Source organism: Peromyscus leucopus, chromosome 7, assembly GCF_004664715.2.
Source record: "Peromyscus leucopus breed LL Stock chromosome 7, UCI_PerLeu_2.1, whole genome shotgun sequence".
Lineage (NCBI taxonomy): Eukaryota > Metazoa > Chordata > Mammalia > Rodentia > Cricetidae > Peromyscus > Peromyscus leucopus.
The window spans coordinates 96,002,516-96,025,646 of record NC_051069.1 but is presented as its reverse complement, the minus strand read 5'-3'; the positions used below and the strand labels follow the sequence as shown (position 1 = coordinate 96,025,646).

Genomic DNA, 23,131 nt, shown 5'->3' with positions numbered 1-23,131 from the left:
CCCCCTTTTTTTTAACGGGTTCTCCTCTTTCTGACCAGAGGGCGAGCGCCCATCTCGGTAGGGCTGGCCAGAGGCACTGTGGCCTTCCACACGCAGGACCGCGACCCGCTTGGGTGCCCGCTGCGGCCAAAGGCTCGGTGGGGTGGGCGGAGGGACCCGGGCTCCTAGGCCGGGCTGTCCAATAGCCTCTCGCAGATTTCCCTCCGCTGGCCCGCAGCGGCATCTCGTGGATTCGCGCGCGGGCTCGGGCGGCGCGAGCCCGGGGACTGCGAGCCCCCGCGCGCCGGGGAGCGGCGCATGCGCGGGCGTCCTGCGAGCCCGCGGAGGCAAGCCGAGCCGCGGCGGCGCCGAGGAGCCAGCGGCGGAGCTGTGAGGAGCCCGAACGGCGGCGACGGCGGCGGCGGCGGCGGTGCAGGTGCAGGGACGGTGACGACAGACAGGCGTTGAGCCCTCGCCCGCGTCGCCCCGGGCTGTCCGGCCGCCCGCGGAGTCTCGCCGTCAGGACGTGGCATCCGGCGGTGGCCGTGGCATCCCGGACGGCCTGTGAGGGATGCGCCGCCTACTGCCCCGCGCCGCCTGACCGCCCCCGCCTCGCCTCGCGGTGCGCCACAGCCGGCCCGCGGCCGCCCCTGCGGTCGTCCCCTCCGCGCTGTCACCCAGCCGCCGCGCCTGCGGGGCTGCGCCCGGCCCGGCCATGTGGACCCCCACGGAGGAGGAGAAATACGGCGTAGGTAGGTGAGGCTCGGGCCTGACAGCGGCGGCGGGGGACTCGGGGGCACGTGCCCGAGTGCCCCGGCCCCGCCTCGATGGCTGCCCTGGCTCCTCCGCCCCTGCCCGCAGACTGTGCGGCCTCGGCGCGGGGCGGGTGCGCTCCGGGCGGCGGGGATGGGCCCGGGGCTCTGGGTGCGGGAGGGCGGCAGGGGGCGCTGGCGGGGCGGCCTCAGCAGGTGCGGCCCGCGGGAGGGGCCGCCAGGCCGGGGCAGTTGCGGAAGGTTTGTGGTGTGGGGCGCAGGACAGTGTACCCAAGAAGATCCATTCTGAGAATCTGCTTTTTCCAGCAGTCAAAACCCTCGATTTTTAACGAGTTTCTGCACAAAAGTTAATGAGCCCGATGGCGGTTTATTTTCCGATTGAGATCTTACCAAAAAGGATGAAAATCGTTGACATCATTTTCTCAGTTCAAAATGCTGCAGATATTTGTTTTGCTTTAAATATTAGAAATAGTTGCCCTACTACCGTGAGAGGTGTTTTGGACATACATCGTTGTTCAAGTTTAGTGTATTTTGTTGATATGGCTTTGTTAAAAAAAATCTATTTTAAAACGAGAACGTTATTCCTTAGTTTTCTTTTTAAGTGTTATGCGAAACTCCAGAGGCTAAGGATTTCTTTTAACATTCCATTTTTTTTTTTGAAAAGAATACTCATTTATTTAAGGGACCTAGTGTTTTACTTTTACAATGTTAGTATTTCGTGGTCATTACACGACGCTTTACATTATTTTGTTCAGACACTTTACATTATTGTAAATTGGATTTACAATTTGGATTTACTTAGAAATATTTAAAATGTGAAGTGTGCAGTCATTTTCTCTTTCTTAGCCTTTAATGGAAAATTTTAAAAAACTTGCAGGAAATATATTGCGGAGAGGCAAGTTATTATTTTCACTCTTGCAACAATTCTATCAGTATTTCGTTCATAATTCATTACAAAGTAACTTTGTAAATTGCAGTGGTAACGTTATTTTGGAATACCACCAGGCAAGGTGTGTCGAAATAGGATTTATATCAGAGAAGCCCTCTATCTTGTTCTGGAAAGTAACATTCCAAAGTTTGTAATTAGCTATGCTACAATGGAACTGGTGGAAAAGACTCCCGAGTCTGTTGAAATAGAATTGGGAAATGATGCACGTGCTGGCATTCATCCCGAGGGCTCTTTTACCTTTTCTATTTAAAGCATCCCTTGAATATTAAGTTGATGCTGTGAAATGAGGAGTTGATGGTTTTTCTTCATAACTTGCTCTCAGAATTACTAATTAGAATAACAAGCAGTGTGAAAGTGATCAGCTGTCCAGTGGTACTTGATTAATTTCGTTTCTTCTGGGGAGGAACCCCCAAGTAGTGCAGATAGTGGAGTTCAGAGTGCTGGCTTCCATTTACTGGTGCTTTGGGCAAGTTATTCAAGTCATCTTCTTAATGTGTAAATGAGGGTTCATGTTTACATATCTTATAGGACTGTGAAAACCAAACAAGTACACACTAAGTAGTTAGTAAATGTTAATCCCTCCATTAGTACTTAGAGAGTGACAATAAATTCTAAGACTGGCAATTCAAGCCAATCAGGACAGGTGTATGTTAATCCTAAAGTGCTAGGATTTGATGTGTGATTTACCAAGACAAAAGATGGAAGGAGATTCTTGAATTCTTCGGACTATGTGCTTAGCTTTAGAAAAATTGCTATTCCCTGTAGAGGAGCACAGCATTGGGCACAGGGTAGGTCTTAGTGCTTGTTGTCATTCTGAAGACAGTTTCTTTGCAGCTGTGGTCTGGTATAATTTTGGTGCTTTTTCTTTAAAAAAAAAAAAAAGACAACTACTTGATATTTCTTTCACAGTTTTTTTTTATCTGTCTCTTCCTCAGTTATGGTCTAAAAGTTTTTGTTAAAATTGTTTAAAACTCAGGACATCCCCCCACCCCAAACATGTTAAGGGCTGCACTTCTAGGCATTTTCTTAAAATCTAATTTAATCTGCAAGATATCTTCAGTATTGTGCTTAATAATGAGAAAAAATGCCAATTCAAATGATTTTCCATTTGTTCCAGTGTTTAATTGCTTTAAGGACTAGCTTGAAAGTTTAATTATTACCATTGTTTCTATAAGAAAGTATTTTGAGTTTAGCTTTGCTCCTTTTTCAAATTAAACATTTGTTTTTACTTATTTGTGTGGGGAATGGGCGTGCCCATGCTGTGACATGCACGTGGAGGTCCTAGAACACCTTGGCGAGTCTGCTGTTTTCCTCTACCCTGGCACTTTGGGTGTTGAACTCTTTGGGCCATCTAGCTTAGTGACAGGTGCCTTAGCCCACTGAGCCATCTCACCAGCCCCAGCTTTGAATTTTATGACTAAGTCAGCGCACAGATATCTGTTTCTGTTTGGCAATTTGTAATCCTCCAACAAGGAAGAAAGTGTGCTTTCCATCCGATCTGGAGAACCCTGAGAAAGAGCTCCTGATGTCGGTGAGGGGATGAGTTCCTGTTGCAAACTCTCCCCTCTGCCACCTGTATTAGTTGTTCCAATGTGTTTTCACATTTGTAAGGCTTTTGAAATCTAGTAGTAAATCACTGTTTTCTTTCAAGACAGTTTCTTGCTATGTAGCACCTTGGTTTCTCTGGTACTTATAGAGAGGTCCACCTGCTTCAGCCTCCTGAGTACTGGGATTAAAAGCATGTGTCACTTAGCCTGGCCCGTAATTTAACGTCTTACTTTTTTTTTTTTTTTTTTTTTTTTTTTTTTTTTTTTTTTTTTTTTTTTTTTTTTTTTTTTGTTTTTTTTGGAGTCATTGTAGTGTCGAACTCACAGAGCGCTGGCTCTGCTGGTGTATTAAGTGTGAACGTCTTACTTTTTTATCTTTATTTTTACAATAGAGGAGCTTTGTATAGGCAGCAACATTTCTTTTATTATTTTTCACTTAAGACTATGTGGTACCCAAGCTCTCTTTTTGTTACATTCTGTGTATGACTTGAGAGGGTGGAGAGGGCACTGCCCTTTTGTGAAGATAAATGATGTACCAATCAGTTTGCTTGAGATACCCAATTGTGTAGCCATATGTAGATTCCCAGAGTAGTCTTCATAAGGATCTATATTATATAAATGAAGAAAAGGATCTCAGAGATTGCTTTTCTTTCCTTCCTGTCTTTCTTTCTTGGTCATTCAACTGTTATAGAGTCCTTTATTATTTTTTTTTTTTTGGCACTGGCAGGTATTTTATGACATACTTGACTGTTTTTGCTCTTCTTCTCTAATATTGTTATGGGATTTTTTTCCCTCCATTTCTTCCCTCTGTGTTTTTGCAACAGGGTTTTACTCTATAGTTCAGGCTGAACTGTACTCAGGCTGAAAATATAATTGCTTGGAAAATTCTGTATGTTTTATTTCTTAGGTTGTCTTTCCAGGGAACTTCATGCATTACAGTGCATTAAATAGGAAAAACAGTTGACCTTTCTTTTCTTTTCTTTTCTTTTTTTTTTCCTCCCCGAGACGGGTTTCTTTGTGTAGTTTTGGTGCCTGTCCTGGAACTCACGCTGTAGATCAGGCTGGTCTCGAACTCACAGAGATCCGCCTGGCTCTGCCTCCCGAGTGCTGGGATTAAAGGCGTTCGCCGCCACCACCACTGCCCGGCCTTGTCCTTCTTTTTACTGATTGTACTCAAACTATTGAACCGGGAAGCCAAAACTAAAACCACACTCTTCTTACTCTCTACTAACAAGAACAGGAAATACCCACAGTGAATAAAAATGTAATTAAATTCGTTCAATAGATAAACAACAAAGGTGTGAATGTCAACTTGACAAAAACCTCTGGGAAGAGGGAATCACCATCAGACTGACCTATAGTAAGGGATATTTTTCTTGATTAATGATTGATGTGGGAGGACCTAGCTTACTGTTGGTAGTGCCACCTTTGGTCAGGTGGTCCTGGGTTGTATAAGAAAACAGGCTGAGTAAGCCGCAGGGATCAAGCCTGTAAGCAGCATTTCTCTGCAGTCTCTGCTACAGTTCCTGCCTTGGCTTCCTCTGATGAGGGACTGTAACCTGTAAACCAAATTAAACCCTTCCCTTCCTAAGTTGCTTTGATCATGGTCTATTTATTATAGCAATAGAAAATGTAACTAAGAGAATGTGGAAACTTCCTCAAAAAGCCATCTTGTTTATTATGCTGCTGTCTTTAGGTTAACAAACAAACAATCAAACAAACAAACAAACCTGCATGTGTATGCTAGGTAGGCACTCTGCCACTGAGCTACATACCAGCCCCATGGTAAACTTTCATAATTCAGAACATTGATTCTTATTGTTTGCTGTTTTTCAATTCTTATACCATGAACAATTTCCCTCATTACCCTCCAGAATATTTAACATATTTAACAATAGTTTTGCAATGCTATATTCATTTTTTCCTGATTCCTAAGACCAGGGTATGTGTGTACAGTCTTTTATTTGTATTTAAATAAATCACTAAGTTTCATGGAAATTTAACTTCTTCTTTTTTTTTTTTTTGGTTTTCCGAGACAGGGTTTCTCTGTGTAGCTTTGTGCCTTTCCTGGAGCTCACTTGGTAGCCCAGGCTGGCCTCGAACTCACAGAGATCCGCCTGCCTCTGCCTCCCGAGTGCTGGGATTAAAGGCGTGCGCCACCACCGCCCGGCTGGAAATTTAACTTCTAAAGGTCTGTGGTAGAGCCTGGTGTGGTTTATATTTCCTTGATTTCAACAGACTGGAGGATTAGAAGTTTGAGGAGGGAGAGAGGGAGGTAGGGGAAGGAGGGAAGACAGAGAGAGAAAGGATGAAAATGAAGGAAAGAAAAAAAAGATCTGTAGTACAGAGGAGTTTGAAGTGGAGCAGGAACTGTATGGAAAAGAACCACTGTCCACAGCATTTGAGTAAGTCCACTGGTCACTAGAACAGCCTGAAGACATGGCAGCTTTAGTTATTTTATGGCCCAGGAAGGAAGCCCAGTTTTTGAAGCCTCTGAAAGAGAACCAACACCTTTTTTTGAGGTAAAGATTCCTACCAGGGGAAGAGCTGTCACATCTCCAGAACTTTATTTTGTTCTGAAAAACAAGGATATAATCCACATTTATAATGATAGGTTTAGTATTACAGGGAATGTTGACATTTAAGGTTTGACTTGAGCATCATGATGGGGTAAAGTGACAGCTCTAAGGTGCTAGGCTAATGAGTGCCGAATTGGAGTTTGAAGCCAAGATTTCAGAGTTCTAGGCCACAGATGTTCCTCTTTTACAAAAGCCTTATTTTATTATTGTTATTATTTGTGTGTGTGTGTGTGTGTGTGTGTGTGTGTGTGTGTGTGTGTGTGTGTGTTTTATGTACTGTGTCTTGAGTGTTGACATGGGAGGCCCCATTGCGGTAGGAGACGACTTGGGAGCTGGTTTCCTTCTTCCACCATGGGTTCCAGGGACACAGCTCAAGCTGTCAGGCCAGGGCAGCAGGACTGCTTGAGCAGCTGAGTCATCTTGCCCGCTCCACAGATTCCTTTCTTATACCCTTTGCCTTTGGGTGGAATTTGTCAGCATTGGATGTTCAGCTTGGAAATTGAGACATAGTCTAGAACCTTCCTAATGCTGTGACCCCATACCGTTCCGTATGTTGTGATGACCCCCATCCATAAAGTTATTTTTGTTGCTACTTCATAGTTGTAATTTTGCCACTGTTATGAATCATAATGTAAATATCTGTGTTTTCCAATGGGTTTATTTAGAAGAATCCTGTGAAAGGGTTGTTTGACCCCTAAAGGGGTTGAGACCTATATTTTGAGAACCACTGCTCTAGAGTCTTTTCATTTTTAACTAGGTAAATATATTTAAGGAATTTTTTTCCACCTTGGACATTATATAAGGCTACATAATATTATTGTTCCATTTCTAAATATAATGATTTATTTTGATAATGGGTATAAATACAGGGTATGAATTCAGAAAGCAAGTTTTTAATAATGCCTTAAGGGCCTGGTGGTGGTGGTGGTGGTGGTGGTGGTGGTGGTGGTGGTGGCGGCGGCGGCGGCGGCGGCACACCTTTAATCCTAGCACTCGGGAGGCAGAGCCAGGGGGATCTCTGTGAGTTTGAGGCCAGTCTGATCTACAGAGCGAGTTCCAGGACAAGCACCAAAACTACACAAAGAAACCCTGTCTCGAAAACAACAACAACAACAAAAATGCCTTAAGGACTGTATTAGGTATTATTATTGTTATTATTAATAAGACAGGGTCTCACTCCTTAACTGGCCTGGAGCTCACTATATAGACCGGACTGACCATGTCCAATATTGTTCTTTTTTTAGAAAGACATCTAGGACAGAGGAAAGAAATTGAATTTAGCAAACATTTACTGAGTGACTTTTTAAACCAAAAGGAGTTGTTTTGACCTATGTTCTCTAAAGCAAAAAGGAAATAATATGTAGGGAATTAGCAATTAAAAGTTTGTGTTTGTGTGTGGTGTATGTGATGTATGTGCATGTGTAAGTGGAGATTGACCCTGAGGTATCTCTCTCAATTGCTCTCCTCCTCATTTTGTGAGACAGGATCTCTGGATGAAGTTGGAACTCAAGGATTTAGCTAGATTGGCTAATTGACCAGAGAGTTTCCAGAGATCTCCATGTCTCCATTCCTTACCCCAGCAGTGATGTTACAGATGTATCTGGCTTTTACATGGATGCTAAAGATCTGAACTCATATTCCCAGGCTGTAGAACAAACATTTCATTGATTGAGCCCTCCACCACAACCCTTTATAGAGATGGGTATCTTGCTGTGTTGTCTGGGTTAGTCTCTAATTTCTGGGCTCCCACCTTAATATCCCCTGTAGCTGGGCAACATGTGTGCATGAGCTACCATAGTCAGCTTAACTTTTTAATAGATTTAATATAACAACATCCAGTAGACTTCAGATTTACAGATCATTTTATCATGCAGTATTAGAATATACTTTAGAAGTATTAGTAAATATGGCATTGTTTTCATGGTAACATTTAAAATTTTTATTTATGTGTACGTGTTTTTGTGTCTGCCAAGTGTGTTCCAGCATTGACAGAAGCCAGAAGAGTGCTTCTCTAGAGCTGAGTTCCAGGCAGTTGTGAGCTGCTGGATATGGGTGTGGAAATCTGAACTTGGGTCCTCTGGAATAGCACATGTGCTTAACCCCTGAGCCATCTCTCCATTTCAATGTGTAGCATTTTTAGACACATCCCAAAACATGACAGTCTGAAAAGAATGGTCATTGAGGTTGGAAATACCTTATATTCATACTTGGTGCTGAATTTTAACTTTTAATAGCTTTTGAATCTTATTTTGAATTTTGTATCTTTATTTTTGATAATAGGAATGTGCCAATGCATTCAAGGCTATTGTCACTTTCTCTTCTATCAAATTCAGTGTATCTGGATTTATGTTGAGGTCTTTCATCCACTTGGACTTGAGTTTTGTACAGGATGATAAATATGGATCTATTTGTATTCTTCTACATGCTGACATCCAGTTAGATCAGGACCATTTATTGAAGATGCTTGCTTTCTTCTATTGTATAATTTTGGCTTCTCTGTCACAAATCAGGTGTCCATAGGTATGTGGATTTATATCTGGGTCTTTGATTAGATTCTGTTGATCAACCTGTTTGAATTTATGCCAGTACCATACGGCTTTTATTATTATTATTATTAGTATGGTATTATAATACGGTTTGAAATCAGGGGTGGAGATACCTCTGAAAGTTCTTTTATTGTACAGGATTGTTTTAGCTATCCTGTTTTTTCCATATGAATTTGAGTATTTTTTTCAAGTTCTATGAAGAATTGCATTGGGATTTTGATGGAGATTGCATTGAATCTGTAGATTGCTTTTAGTAGGATTAGCTCCATGAGCATGGGAGATCTTTCCATCTACTTATATCTTCTTCAGTTTCCTTCTTCAAAGACTTGAAGTTTTTATCATACAGATCTTTCACTTGTTTGGTTAGAATTATCATAAGATATTTTATATTAGTGGCTATTGTGAAGGGTGTTCTTTCCCTCATTTCTTTCTCCATTCATTTGTTGTTTGTATATAGAAGGGCTACTGATTTTTTTTTTTTTGAGTTAATCTTGTTTCCAACCACTTCGCTGAAGGTGTTTATCAGCTGTAGGAGTTCCCTGGTAGAATTTTTGGTATCACTTATGTATACTATCATGTTGTCTGCAGTGATACTTTGACTTCTTCCTTTCCAGTATGCATGCACTTGATCTTCTTTAGTTGTCTAGCTAGAACTTCAAGTACTATATTGAATAGTTATGGAGAGAGTGGACAGCCTTGTCTTGTTCCTGCTTTGAGTTTCTTTCCATTTACTTCAATTTCCTTATTTTATAAAATCTAAAAAGTAGGGATTGTGCTACAGTTACCTCAGTGTTCTTGAAAGATAGAGCTCAGTGCCAGGCATATAGAGGGCTTCATATATGTGCTTGTGAATTAAATTGAATGCTTTTGTTAGTGTGGCATTATGTTTGATTTTTGGTGACTTTTGAGATATTATTCCATACTTAATGGTTCATATTGAACTTACAACCAACTAAACTCTAGAACTTACTTCATTCATTTGAACCAAAATCAAACTATGTATTCTGAGCTTATACATAATATCAAACAAAAGATGTTAAATTTTCTTTTTTTTTCAAGACTGGGTTTCTCAGTGTAGCCCTGGCTGTCCTCAAACTCACTGTGTAGACCAGGCTGGCCTTGAACTCAGAGATCTGCCTGCCTCTGCCTCCTGAGTGCTGAAATTAAAGGCATGTGCCACCACTGCCTGGCCCTAAATGTTCTTTTAAAATGTTTTATTTTCATCATATTTAAATTGTCATACTTGGCTTATCAGTACAACCTCTCAAATATTTTTGAAGGTTACGTTTTTGATTTTACTCATCTTTCTTTGATCATTTATCTATACAATTAATCAGACTTTGTTATCCAAGTGGCTTGTCTTTTTGTTGATAGCTAATAAAAATATTAAAAAGACAATATTTAATTTTCAATAAACACTAGAGGGAGGTATTTAATAAATAAAGTTGTATTTTTGCTGTCTTATATTTTGAATGCAAATTATCTGGATGAACATTTCATGACAGTGCCAGCCACACAACCTTTGTGAATCTGATAGTGCTTGAGATTATGGCAGGTTCCAGATTGTGATCTGTGACCACGGTGTTTTAGCGAGGAAGAAAGATATGGTTGAGAGGAGTGTGTGAACCTACTTTTAGTTATGGATCATGTCAAATAAATGTTAGTATTGAAAAGAGGTTAGTCCCATTTTCTTTTTCTTTCTTTCTTTTTAAAGATTTATTTATTTATTATGTATACAGCATGTATGACTGCAGGCCAGAAGAGGGCACCAGATCTCATTTCAGATGGTTGTGAGCCACCATGTGGTTGCTGGGAATTGAACTCAGGACCTCTGGAAGAGCAGCAGTCAGTGCTCTTAACCTCTGAGCCATCTCTCCAGCCCCCGTTAGTCCCATTTTCATCTTCATACATAGGAGGAAATGTAGTGCTAAAATGTTCTTGACTTTTATTTCTGATTTTCTTTCTAAATTTCACATTCCTATAGTTTGGACTTGGAATGTTCCTGTTCCCAAAGCTGACCCCTAGCTTGGGCTATTGGGAAATGGTGGATGCAAGTCAAAAGATTTCCTGTGTCCCGCCCGTCCTCCCCGCAGTCAGGACAAAAAAAAGTCTTTCACCTGCAGTCCCTCAGTCGCTTATAAAATAATCCCTCAGAAGAATAATATTAATTATAAACTGTATGGCCTATGGCTAAGAATTCTTGCTAGCTAGCTCCTTCATCTTCAATTAACCCATTTCTATTAATCTATGTATTGCCATGTGGCCATGGTGTTACTGGTCTGCTGGCATGTTGCTCCTTGGGTGGCAGGCTGGCATCTCCTCTCCTCTGCCTTTCTTCATTCTGCCTTTCTCTTGGATATCCTGCTTGGTTCTAACTTGACTCACCGTAGGCCAGAGCATCTTCTTTATAAACCAGTCATAGCAATACATATTCACAGAGTACAGAAAGACATCCTACAGCACAAGGCTTTCTGAGTAGTCCTCTGGTTAATGGGGATGTATCCTTGGGAAGACTAGTGAGGACATAGCTGCTGCTTCCTTTTCATTATTTGTTTCCTGGCTTTGAGGTAAATTTGCTGTGCTATGTGCTCCTTCTTCCTGAGAGTCCTAGTTCATCTGCCCAGTCATGGACTAAAGTTCCAAAATTGTGAGCTAAAGTAAACCTTTTCTGTGTAGAGGTTAGTTTATCTCAGATATTTGTTGACTATGATATACTTAAGTTCTTGATATGCCCCTATGCAGAAACATCATAATTTTCCACTTTTTTGCTTTATTTGGGTTATATTACTAGCAAGATTCTATGACTGTGTTTTTCTGCTTAGGGAATGCCAGTTCAAAAAGCTAAAATGTCGTCTTTTTGATGCCTTTCCACAGCTCTGCCCGATGTAAAGAAGTGCTGCTTCTGATCTGTTCCTTACTCCTTTGTAATATGCTTAATTGCATTTCTTTGCCCCAGAAGACTTTTGGACAAGAAACTGTCTTCATGTTTGTATCATCAGGATCTAATACATACTCCATTGAGAGTCTGAGCTAGTAAAGAGTTTATTTTTTGTTAATCTTGAGGCTGTTTTAAAAGGCAGGCTGTGAATATAATACATGGTTGTTAGGCATGTGACATGAATATATATTTGTGCTTGACTGTTTTCTATCGTGAGCCTGTTAGGGATTTACTGCTTATGGCTGAGTTCAAATGACTGATTTTGGGTGGGAGCCTGAGGATTCCAGTAGCAATTCATCTCACCTTGAATTGCAGTTATCACAACAGTGTGATTCAGAAATCCTACATCAGGTAATTGTAATATAATTTGACTTTCCCCCATTACCTTTTGTTCAGCATCTTTAGGAAATTCTGTGTTTTGGATGAGTGGCTTTTCCACCTTTAAAAGCAACAGAAAGATTTTTGTCTACTTTGGTTGAAGTTTCTCCAAAATGTAATGTATTGCATTCTTCTCTATAATGTGAATTCAATATGTTGAATTCATTTGATGTTTATTTATCTGTATTCATTTTGTGATTATAATGTACACATTCATTATGGAAATATCAGAAGATATGGAAACATACACACAAACTTTTTTTTTTAACACGGATATAGCTCTTGCTAACGTATTGACATATCTTTAGTCTTTATTCTGTATATACGTATAAATAGGCATTTAAAATAACTTTAGAACCATATTGTTTCATACACACACACACACACACACACACACACACACACACACACAATTTGAAGTCAAAGGACAGCTTGTGGAGTTAGTGAGTTAGTCTCCCCTCCCATCACAAACTCCCTTAATCAGTCTCTCCTTTGAGAAGGGATTTGCTGAACCTGAAATTTATCAGTTCAGGTAGTCTGACTAGCTAGTCAGTTTTAGGGTTCTGCCTATTTCTTTCTCCTGTCCCCCAAAGCTGGGATTGCACATACCTCCAAGCCCAGCTTTTTACATGTGTTCTGAGTATTTAACTCCAGTCCTTGTGCTTGAATGGCAGGCACTTTACCAACATAGTAATTTCCCTAGCCTTTAGTTTTCTTCTTGACTTATTTAATTAGCCATTCCTCATTTAATATTGTCATTTAATCACCATGAGCTTGTGAATTTCTATTTCTCTTGCTGTTATTCTAATTTCATTCCATTGTGGTCAGATAAATTACAAGAAAATTTTTTGATTATTTTTTCATTTGTTAAGATTTGCTTTGTGTCATAATCTATTTTAGAGAAAGTTCTATGGGATGATAGAAAGCTTATGAGATGAATGTGTATTCTGCAGTGTTTTGATGGAATGTTTTGTAAAGATGTCCGTTAGGTCTCTTTGACCTACAATATCACGTAACTCAGATATTTATTTTTATGAGGCTGACCTGTCTATTTGTTAGAATGACTTATTAACATCACCCATTATTAGTGTGTTGGGATTAATCTGTGACTTTACATCTAGTAGTGCTTGTTCTATGAAATTGGGTGCATCAGTATTCAGTGTGTTTATGTTTAAAATTGTAATGTCTTCTTGATTGATCATTCTCTGAATCAGTATAAAGGGATCTCTGAAAAATCCCTAATTTTCTAGTTTTTTCTTGAAAAAAATGTAATTTTAATTTGAAATTATTTTGTTTAAATAAAATAATTTTAATTTGAAGTCCATTTTGTCAGATTATTAGAATTGCTATACATGCTTACTTTGTAGTGCTATTAGTTTAGAATATTTTTTATTTATTCTTTTACCTCAAGATTGTATTTGGCTTTGCCAGTGAGATATCTCTTGTAAACAACACTTAGATGGATCTCAGTTTTTTTGTTTATATATTTGTGTTTCCTGTGTAGATCAGGCTGGTCTTGACTTTAAGAGACCTGTGCCCCTTCCCCTCCCAAATGCTGGGATTAAAGGTGTGTGCCACCATGCCCAGTGGAACCTGTTTTTTTAAACCCATTCTGTTAGTGCCTTTTGATTAAAGAATTAAGAACATTAATTTCAGGGTTTTTAGTGGAAGGTGAAATTCATCCCTGTCCTTTTGTTGTTTTAGTATTGTTTACTGCTTCCTTGTCTTTATTGGCTTATTTATGATTTCAGTGCATCCCTCCACTCCTGTACACTCGTGGATGTGTTTATCTTTCTCTTTTGTGTCTGTGATTCCTTCAGCTATCTTCTGTAGTGCTAGTTTAGTTGTCATGAATTTCTTTAGTTTGTAATTATTATGGAAAAGTTTTGCTTTTCTCTTTCAGTGATAAAGAATAGCTTCACTGGATGTAGTAATCTGGGTTGACAGTTATTCAGTCAGTCTTTCAGAGGTTGAAATGTGTCATCCTATGCCCTCTTGGCTTTTAGGTTTCTATTGAGGAATGTGCTATTACTTTGATGGTTCACTTTTATATCTGAATTGGTGCTTTTCTTTTGAAGTTTTCATTCAATAAACCTTATTTGTTTTGTATATTTTGTTTTGATGGTTAATATTGTCATTTTTACAGTATCCAGAATTACCTTGGAGACAAGATTCTGGGCTATCTGTGAGGGAGTTTCTAGATTGGGTTGACTTGAGGTGGGAAGACACATCTTTATTTTTGTGTGGTGCCATTTCATGGGCTGGATTCTTAGACCAAATAAAAAGAGGAAAGTGAGGTGAGCAGTGGCTTTGATGTATCTCTGCTTCCTGACTGCAGATGCAATGTGCCAGCTACCTCATGATCATGACTTCCCTGAATGATGGATTGTGCTCTCAAACTAAACTAGAGTAGCTCTTCCTTAAGTTAGTGTTGTAGTTTTATTTCTGTTGTTATACTAAAATGCTCTCACAAAAAGCAACTTAAGGTAGAAAGGGTTTATTTTATCTTACAAGTTTGGATGGATTACAGTCCATTATTTTAGAGTAGTCAAAGTGGCAGAAATTCACATCATCGCTCTAGTCGAGAACAGAGAGAAATGACTTCATGCATGCTGCTTGCTTGCTTATGCTTAGCTCAGTTTCTCTACTTTTACACTGTTCAGGACCTCCTACCTAGGGAATGATGCCACCCATAGTGGGCTGGATCTTCCCACATTAAATTAATTAAGACAATCCACTACAGACATACCTACAGTCAATCCAATGTTGACAGCCTCTCAGTGAGAATTTCTTACCAGGTGATTCTACATTGTGTCAGGTTGACAAAGTTAGTCATAGTTTGTGAGGTATTTTGTCACAGCAATTAGAAAACTGTTTTAGCAGCAATATAGCATGGGGAAATTATTTTCTAGTCTTATTTGGTGTTCTAAATGCCTCATAGGTCTGGATGTCTTGTCTCTTTTCCTAAGTTTGGAAAGTTTTCTGCAAATGATTTTATTCAATATGTTTCTGTGCATTCTCCTTCAATGGCTACGAAACATTTGACCTTTTAATAGTGTCCCATCAATCTCATACATTTGGTTCATACTTTGTAATTAATTTTAATATTGGTTTATGTTTGAATGTTCTAATTCTTCTTACTTCAAGCTCTGATACTTGGTACTGTTTCCTACTTGATTCATTCTCTTGGAAGGCTTTCACTGAGTTTTTTGTCTTTTTGAACTTTTAAAATATATCAATAAGAGTTTTCTAGTATTTCTATCTCTTTATTGAAATCCACTCTCATGTCTTGTATTTGTATAGAAGCTTTTTGGCTTCTATAAGTATTAGTAAATTATAAGTATTTTACTCTTCTTTGGTTTCTCAAGGCAGGGTTTCTTTGTGTAGCTTTGGAGTCTGTCCTAGAACTTGCTCTGAAGACCAGCCTGGCCTCGAACTCACAGAGATCCACCTGCCTCTGCCTCCCAAGTGCTGGGATTAAAGGCATGTGCCACCACCGCCTGGCAAGTATTTTACATTTTATTTATTTACTTTTATATTCATATGTTTGTGGGCATGCATTTGCCATTGTGTGCATGTGGAAGTCAGAAGACTACTTAAAGGAGTTGGTTCTCCCTTTACACCATGAGCATTCCAGGGATCAAACTCAGATCGTCAGCCTTGGTGGAAGCACCTGTTCCTACTGAGTTGTCTGATTTCATCTAGGAATTAAAAAAAAAGCTTTGTTTTATTTTTAAACTGTGTGTGTGTGTGTGTCTGTGCGTGTGCACACGTGTGTAATGCTCACAAATGCCAGAAGCATTGGATCCTACTGGAGCTAGAGTCATTGTGAACTGCCTGAAGTGGGGTGCTGGGAACCAAACTTGGGTCCACTGTAAGAATGGTATATGCTCTTAACTACTGAATCATCTCTCTAGTCCCAATTCCAGGACTTTTTTTTTTTTTTATATTCTTCATGATTTCTTCAGTGACCTACTGGCCATTCAAGAGTATATTGTTTAATCTTCAAATATTTGTTTACTTTCTGTAATTTCTCTTATTATTGGTTTCTAGTTTTCTTCAATTATCTGAGTAAACATAAATTATTTTGAACATTTTCTGTTTGTTAAGAAGTACTTTAAAGGAGTGCAGAGTCGTTCCATGGTTAAGATCACTTGTTCTTACAGAGGACTTGGGTTTGGTTCCCAGCACCCACATGGTAGTTCTTAAGCATCTACAACTCCAATTCCAGGGGATCTGTTGCCTTTTTCTGGTCTCTGGGCACTGCATATATGTAGTTTACATATAAACATATAGGCAAAATACTCAATACATAAAATAAATATAAATTAATTAATTAATTAATTAATTTATTTATTTATTTATTAGCCAAGTGGTGCATGCCAGGTAAGATTAATCCAGCACTCCAAAGGGAGAGGCAGGCAGATCTCTGTGAGTTAAAGGCCAGCTTTATGGGCTAGAATAAAGTCTTCTGTTTTAAAGAAGATACCACAGGCTTTTCAGATGTGTATTCTGTACACAGTGGGTGGTTTTTTTTTTTTTAACCAGTTACTTTTCTATTGCTGTGAAGAGACACCATCACCAAGACAACTCTTATAAAGGAAAGCATTTAATTGGTGGCCTGCATATAGTTTCAGAGTGTTGTCATTGATCATCATGGCAGGAAGCAGACAGGCATTGCACTAAAGGAGTATCTGAAAGCTTTACATCATGATCTGCCAGGCAGCAGGCAAAGAGAGAGGACACAGGAACTCTCTCTCTCAAACACACACACACACACACACACACACACACACACACACACACACACACACGGTCTAGTATGGGCTTTTGAAACCACAAAGCTCACTCCTGGTGACACACCTCTAACAAGGACACACCTCTAATACTTCCTAAACAGTTCAGTCAACTAGGGACCAAGCATTCAAGCACAGAAGCCTGTGGGGGTCATTCTCATTCAAACTACCATGTCAGTGAAGCATGTTTCTTGATAACAGACAGTTGGATCTTGTTTTTAGTTCAGTCACTCAATCTGCATGAGTAAATTGAGGCCATTTACATTTGGGGGTTATTATTGAGAGATGCTTACTAATTTTTTATCGTTTTGTTGGCTTGTTTTTGGTTGTTTTCTTTTTCCCCTTAGTAGTGTTAGGAGTTTGCTGGTTGACTGTGTTGGACATAATGGATTCCTTCCTCTTTGTTCATCTCTCATCAGATTTATTCTTTTCCTCATGCTTGTGATTGAGACTGTTCTTACTTCTCTGTGCATAGTTTTTCTTTAAGAATCTTGCAGTGTTGACTTGTTATTCATGAACTGCCTTAGTGCTGGTTGTTAGATGTACTTTATTTCTCTGTCGCATGAATCCTAATTGGTCTTAATAAAAACCCAGAGCCAGATATTGGTGTAAATGCTGAAAGATCAGAGAGACAAAGGAACAAACTATGGCCACCTCTTACCTCTCCAACTCCTTAGCCGAAAGGACTGAGATCCTTTTTCCTCTTGTTTATGCCATGTTTGGCTGATATCACTGGGAGGCCTGCACTTTTCTGAAGAGAAACAGGAACAGTGCATATGGGGGAGACTGGGAAGAAGGGAGGAAGGGGAGGCTGCATTTGGGGTGTATTGTATGAGAGATGAGTAAAGAAAAAAACCCCAAAAAATAAAATAAAAATAAGATAAAATTAAAAAGAAAGAAAGAAAAAGCCCTGAAATGGGGAGGCAGAGGCAGGTGGATCTCTGTGAGTTCGAGGCCAGCCTGGGCTACAGAGTGAGTTCTAGGAAAGGCGCAAAGCTACACAGAGAAACCCTGTCTCGAAAAACCAAAAAAAAAAAAAAAAAAAAAAAAAAAAAAGCCCTGAAATGACATTATGAGACAAGGAACCCCCAAAGATGAAGTTAAATTCGCTTTCTGTTGACCATTTCTTGCTGGGCATGTAGCCCACCCCAAGAATAGTTTGTTTTTCCGGTAAGACTCCCTTGGAGAATTTGCAAATGATTATCAATTGGTAATAGCTTCTGAATTAGGGATGGGGGCATGTGTCCACATTTTTCGGCTCTAGGACCCCATCTGGTGCAGACCTGTGCAGGCCCTGTGCATGCTGGCTCACAGAGCCTTGTGGATTCATATGTGCGTGGGTCTTATTGATTTAGAAGGCTTGTTTCCTTGGTGTCCTCCATCTCCTTTGACTCTTACACTCTTTTCTGTCTCTTCTGCAGGGTTCCTTGAACCCTGGTAGATTGCTATGAGTTTGAGGCCAGAGTGCCTGGTTTACATAGTGAAAGCCAGGGCTACATGGTGAGACCCTGTCTCTCACACACAAAACAACAATAATATTTTTTTTTGTTTGTTTGAGACAGGACATCACTCTGTAGCCTATGATAGTCTTAACTCCTAGTGTTTCATCTTCCTCATGCTGGAATTACAGGTATGAACCTGTAATGATTATTTTGGATCAGTAAGGCAGTTTGTAGGTCTCAGTTTCTTTTGGTTTTCTTTTTTTGATAAGGTTTTGCTCTGTCCCCCAGACTAGCTTGAACTCAACTATCTTTCTGCCTCTGTTATCATACTTAGGGTCACAGTTTGCCCCAACAAGCCAGGTTCAGCCTCCTGTTTTCAGTATACCAATTAGAATAGCCCAATTAATGATGAAAAGCAAAAAAAAAAAAAAAAAAAAAAAGAGGGACAAAAACTACAGTGACCCATCATGTGAGCCCTGACATGAAGTGTAGGTGTTAGGAGAGGGCCAGGGCTTTAGGCTGTCTGAGTAAAGTCTTGTCAAGGAGTGGTCCCACCCACCATTGACAGGGTATTATTTTAAGATAGTTGCTTATAAGCAGTTCTTTAAGGACTTTAACAAAAAGAGATACTTAAATGGATTTCAGCTTTGCTAAGGTAATTTTGTAAGTAGCCCAAGTCTGAAGCATAAAAAACAAACAAAAAACCCCAACAAAATCTTGTCTTTTAAGTTAAACATAAACTGTTATTAGCAGAACAGTAGTCATACTTAAGTTTTAAAATGTCATAAGATGGCATGTAACTATTTAGGTGCACAGACTGCCTTATATTTTTCTCAGGTTTCTAACAGACAGTTTTAAAATAACCATCTGTATTTTCCGAGCCAAGAAACTGAACAGTCAACTTTCTCAACATCCTTAGGATTCTCAACTGTTGATAACATGGTTAGTGGATGACTAGAAAAGAAAATTCAATTTTTAAATGTACTTTGGGCATCTGTTACTTACATTTTGAATCTTGAAAGCTTGAATTACATCTAATTTTTAAACTCATGATTACTTTTAAGACTTTTACAAATATCAAAATGTTAAAAAAAGTTACTATGGTTTTTTCCTGTAACAATAACCAGATGAAGTTTGTAATTGAGTGATATTTTTTAAGTAGTTTGACAAAATGAAAACTTGCAAATTGGTTGAATTGTCACCTTATAATTTCTACTGAAATCTCCTAAATCATAACTGCACTGAGATGATAATTCAAGATACACAGTTACAGCAACATTTCCAAACCAAATAACAGGTCAAAATACTAAAATGTTGTTGAGTCTTAGGGTAGAGTGATTGAAAAGTTGATAGTATGAACTACAGAGACAGTCTTACAGAAATCGGATTTTGTAAGAAAGCTTTTGCTTTGCTCTCCCTATAAGATACTTCTTACCTAGCTGTATAAACTTGAACTGGAGAGTGCATTCAATTCTAGTCATTTGGACATTTATATAAAATAGATTAGGCAAAAAAGGAAGGAGGGGTAGACCTCAGCTGTTTCTGAGAAGTATCCATGGTTTGGTTTAAATGGATAACAGATGAATTTAAGTTAAAACTGTAGACTTTAAAATTAAAGGACACAGGTTAATGAAGATAAGTAAATGTTAATTTTAGAAGTGTTTTATTATTATTATTATTTTTTTTTTGGTTTTTTTCGAGACAGGGTTTCTCTGTGTAGCTTTGCGCCTTTCCTGGAGCTCACTTGGTAGCCCAGGCTGGCCTCGAACTCACAGAGATTCGCCTGGCTCTGCCTCCCGAGTGCTGGGATTAAAGGCATGCGCCACCACCGCCCGGCTGAAGTGTTTTATTATTAAACAATATTAATTTGTTTTTAGAGTTTACATATAGCTCATCTAACTCTGTAAGCACAGAATCATAACAGAAGGGAGAAGACACAGCATTGCAATTTTAAATATGTAAAATAGCAGTCTATTGCAATACCATTTTTCAATAGGTTTCATATACCAAGAAAATGTAACTATTTGAACAAAGGGAAAAATAGAGGAATTGCTCAGGCAGAGATGGGGAGGGCTGCTGCTCTAATGCCTGTATCACAAGAATGGTATTCTTTTATCAGAAAGCAAAGAGGAAAAAACAAGCTCTCAAATTGATGTTGAAACTGTTAAATGATGCTGATAGCAGTAAATATGCATATATAAAACCAATAGGTGAACACAATCTCCAGTAGCATTTTTCTTCATATTGTATTGTCCGAGTTACATAGTATAATATATCTATGTCTATATCATAAGACTATTCTGTCTACAAATGTAAATATTGAGTTTAATAGTCCAACAATCAGAGACCTTAAGTTCAGTATCTTTGTGTGTGTGTGTGTGTGTGTGTGTGTGTGTGTGTGTGTGTGTGTAATACACTGGTTTTCTCTTTTCCCCCAACAGCAATCTGTTTAGCTTGTTGGCTCCGTTTCCCTTTTCTCTTGGACTCAAACTAAGAATCATACCTCTAGACCATCAAGCCAGTTTTGTTTCCCCTTTCTCAAACTCCAACATGGTCCTTGAGTTTTCTTCTGAGTCTGTTTCCAAATTTTCCCACCAACAAGAATAAGAACCACCCATCATTGTCTTCTATTTTCTGGAAGAAAAATTTGGCTGGGCCAGGCTTTAGCCTTTCTCTTTTCCCAGCATGAGATTCCTGGAGAATTCCAGTTTCTTGAGGTCTGTTGTTTGAGTAGTGTCATAGAGTGAGGGACACAGGTGTGTCTCTTTAGAATATCTTCATCTATGTCTGGCTCATCACACCTCTACCTTCTGAGTGCTGAAATTATAAGTTGTGTCACATATCTAGTTCTGTGTATTTAGTCAGACAGTGGGGCTTTGTTTTGTTCCTTTGGTGGCAGTTTTATGTTTTCCTGATTATTTGTGACCGTTTTGGCTTTGGCCTGAAATTGAAGAAATAAGTATTTCTTTCTTTAGTCTTTAATGTTTGCTGTGTCCTGGCAAACACTATCAGTCTCTCTGTCTTAAGAGTTTGGGTGGGTCATTTGGCAGGTTATGTAGGTGGCCTTGATGGTGGAGTTCTTGGATGACCTGGTCTTGTGCTTTGGTTAACATGTGGGGTGGTGGATTCTTTTCTTAGGGGTTGGTCTGATGCCTTAGTTTCCAATTGTGGCTTAGAACCTGAAACTGGTCTTCAGCCATATTTCTTGGAGGCTGGCTTAGTGCTGGGATCATCCCTTAGGTCTTTGGAGGCTAGTCTAGCATAAAAAGGGTCATGAGGACTGGTATGGAAGTTGGGCCAGCTTGTAGTCTATAATAGTGTTCAGCAGCTAACCTGTCATAGCAGATCTTGAGTTTTATCCATAGATTCTGTTCTGTTACTGGGCCTGAATTCTTGGTCTGCAACTTGGCCAGTCTGTTAAGCAGGATTACTAACACATTTGCTCAGAAAGGATATTATGAACCTAGGTCATGCTAGGGGACAGGAAGAGTTTCTGTACATGAAATGTTTTTATATAGGAGCACATGCCACCACTCAGGAATAATTTTGCCACAATGTATGTAACTTTCTGACTTAATGATATTACCTTTTACAATATTGACTGTTACACATTAAAACAGGAATTGTTGAATAATGGAGAGTTTATATTGAACATTCAGTTGCTTAATTCAATGACTCTGACCATAAGTATGTTAAAGATACTAACTGATATGTTTATCTTTGCTTTTCTAGTGATATGCAGCTTTCGAGGATCCGTCCCTCAAGGACTGGTCTTAGAAATAGGAGAAACAGTTCAAATTCTTGAAAAATGTGAAGGTAAGTGTGGGCCTATGAAACACATACATAGTGATTAGTTATGGAAGTATTAGTTATGCTAATAGATTTTTTTAGCAATCTTGTGACGCCATTATTAACCATATTAAATACTGTTATAAACTCTTCCCTAAAAGTGTAAGTTTTTGTCTTTAATGTAGTAACAGACATTTCTGGCCATCAGAATACTAATTTTACATATAATGTCAAATGGTTATTTTTAATGTCTTACAAATCTGCATTTGAGTGAATTGTAATTGGTTCTTTTTTGTTTTTCTGTCATCTATTCTAGATATTTTCAGCTGTAATAAGACCAAATATATGCTTGTCTTAGTTAGGGTTTCTATTGCTCTGAAGAGACACCATGGCCACGGTAACTCTTAAAAGGAAAACATTTAATTGAGGGGGCTTGCTTATAGTTTCAGAGGTTCAGTCCATTATCATCATAGTGGGGAACACAGTGGCATGCAGGCAGACCTGGTGGTGTAGGAGTAGCTGAGAGTCCTACATCTTACAGGCAACAGGAAGTCAACTGAGACACTGGGCGGTATCTTGAGCATAGGAATAGGAAACCTCAAAGCCTGCTCCCACAGTGACATGCTTCCTCCAACAAGGCCATACCTACTCCAACAAAGCCACACCTCCTAATAGTGCCACTCCCTATGAGATTATGGGGGTCAATTACATTCAAACCACTACGATGCTCCAGTGAAGTTTGATTCAACTAATGTCCTTTTCTCTTATATATGTGGTTATTTTTACTATGAAATTTGTACATTCTGAAAATATATTCTAAAACCCTGAAATAAAATCAAACTAGAAATAATACAGAATCAAAGCATTAGCAAAAAAAAAAAAAAAAAAAAAAAAAAAGGGTACTAGAAAGATAGCTCAGATGTTAAAGTACCTACTGCTCACACATGTTTGGATCCCCAGCATGTAAAGCTGGGTACAGCACCATGTCTGCAACCCTAGCAATGGGGCACAGACAAAACAGATCACTCAATGACCAGCCAGTCTAGCTGAATATCTGAGCTCCAGGCTTAATGAGGGACTCTGTCTCAAAAAATAAGGTGGTGAGGGCTGGAGATATGGCTCAGTGGTTAAGAACAGGCACTGAGCTTACAGAGGACTTAAGTTCTAGTTCTAGCACCTACATTAGGCTCACAGCCACCTGTAACTCCAGCTTCAGGGGGATCCAACACCTCTGGCCTCTGTGGGCATCTGCATTCACATGCCTATATCCAAACACATAAATAAAAGAAGAAAAAGTGGTGAGTGATTGAATCAACACCTTATATTAGCTCTGGCCTCCATATGCATACTCATACAGCACATACAACCACTTGAACCAGTGCACCTGCATGAAGATTTGCATACAAATGAACAAA

At 39.4% G+C, this 23,131-nt stretch overlaps 1 protein-coding gene across 5 annotated transcripts in view; it reads left to right on the top strand.

The window, feature by feature from the left end:
• Positions 1–297: 297 nt before the first annotated feature.
• Positions 298–23,131, top strand: part of Dock3 (dedicator of cytokinesis 3) — a 351,820-nt gene continuing 328,986 nt past the window's right edge. For 4 of the 5 annotated variants that reach the window (XM_028895352.2, XM_028895351.2, XM_028895350.2 and 1 more), the window contains exons 1-2: positions 298–731; positions 21,660–21,743. In XM_028895352.2, coding sequence (XP_028751185.1) covers positions 695–731; positions 21,660–21,743 — 121 coding nt within the window. In that variant the 5' untranslated portion in view covers positions 298–694. The remainder of the gene's footprint in view (positions 732–21,659; positions 21,744–23,131) is intronic. The other variant, XM_028895353.1, reaches the window with a different exon arrangement.